We start from the raw sequence: 893 nt of genomic DNA, 5'->3' as shown, positions 1-893 counted from the left end.
GTCCCTGTCCCAGATGGACCTGGGAATGGACTGGGGCCACAGCGCCGCCTGTCCCTCAGCCTTCGCTCTGAAGACAGGACCGTGATGATGTGACAATGCACCCCCCGCCCCTCCAGGCAGCAGTGTCAGTTCAGATATCACGTCTGTGGGCCTCCAAAAGTCTCTATTCTCGTTTCTCCAGGGCATCATTGACCCTGACAGAGGCCACCAACTCCTCCGGGGCGGGCAAGGGAATGCCAGCCTGGGGAGAGCACTTGGAGAGGCTTTGCAGGGCCTCCAAGGGTATCTGGCATTCTCTCACAGCAGCTGTGAGTCTTTGACCTTGACTTTTGTCTGGAAACTGGGTCAAAGACTGGTGGCTGATGTCAGATTTCGGGTGGATGGAGCCTGCCCTGCCTCTCACCCTGGGGTCTCTGCGTCCTGACTGTCCCCCCGACTGCTGCCTATGTCGATAGCATCCTGGCCCCACATCTCACTGCTGCTGCTCAGCCTCTTTGGTTCTGGGCTCCCATCTCCCACTGACCTGAGGACAGCCCACTGGCCTCCCAGCCCAGCCTGCCGATGGTGAGGTCACAGGTGTTTCTCACTGTTTGATGCAGGGCTGTCCTCTGAACCCTCCCAGGGGGCCTCACAGGGGGAGGCTTAAACAAGCACTGTTGGGCCGCCGTGGGCCTCTTCCCGGAGCCCAGCTGCACGTCCCTGCTTCATCTGCTCAGCCCCTGACGCTCCTTACTGGCCTGGGTGCAGCAAAGGGGTCTTCGGGCGAGGTCATCGTGATTCAGAAAGACCGCTCTCCGCGGGCAAGGCGGAAGGAGGCGTCCTGGCGCGCGTGGCCGGCTGCTGGAGCCGGCAGGTGTGGCCGCTGCCTGGCAGCGCCGGAGCAGAGGGACGTC

The 893-nt window shown here is 62.3% G+C and overlaps 1 protein-coding gene across 1 annotated transcript in view; it reads left to right on the top strand.

Annotated features, from left to right (window-relative positions):
* The first annotated feature begins 445 nt into the window (after positions 1 to 445).
* The window catches only part of LOC104990893, a 7487-nt gene continuing 7039 nt past the window's right edge, over positions 446 to 893 (top strand). The window contains exons 1-2 of the mRNA XM_010843211.1: positions 446 to 564; positions 748 to 890. Coding sequence (XP_010841513.1) covers positions 446 to 564; positions 748 to 890 — 262 coding nt within the window. The remainder of the gene's footprint in view (positions 565 to 747; positions 891 to 893) is intronic.

The sequence above is a fragment of the Bison bison genome, unplaced genomic scaffold (genome assembly GCF_000754665.1).
Source record: "Bison bison bison isolate TAMUID 2011002044 unplaced genomic scaffold, Bison_UMD1.0 scf7180017847416, whole genome shotgun sequence".
In the NCBI taxonomy this organism is placed as follows: domain Eukaryota; kingdom Metazoa; phylum Chordata; class Mammalia; order Artiodactyla; family Bovidae; genus Bison; species Bison bison.
This window is presented reverse-complemented; position numbering and strand designations above follow the sequence as displayed.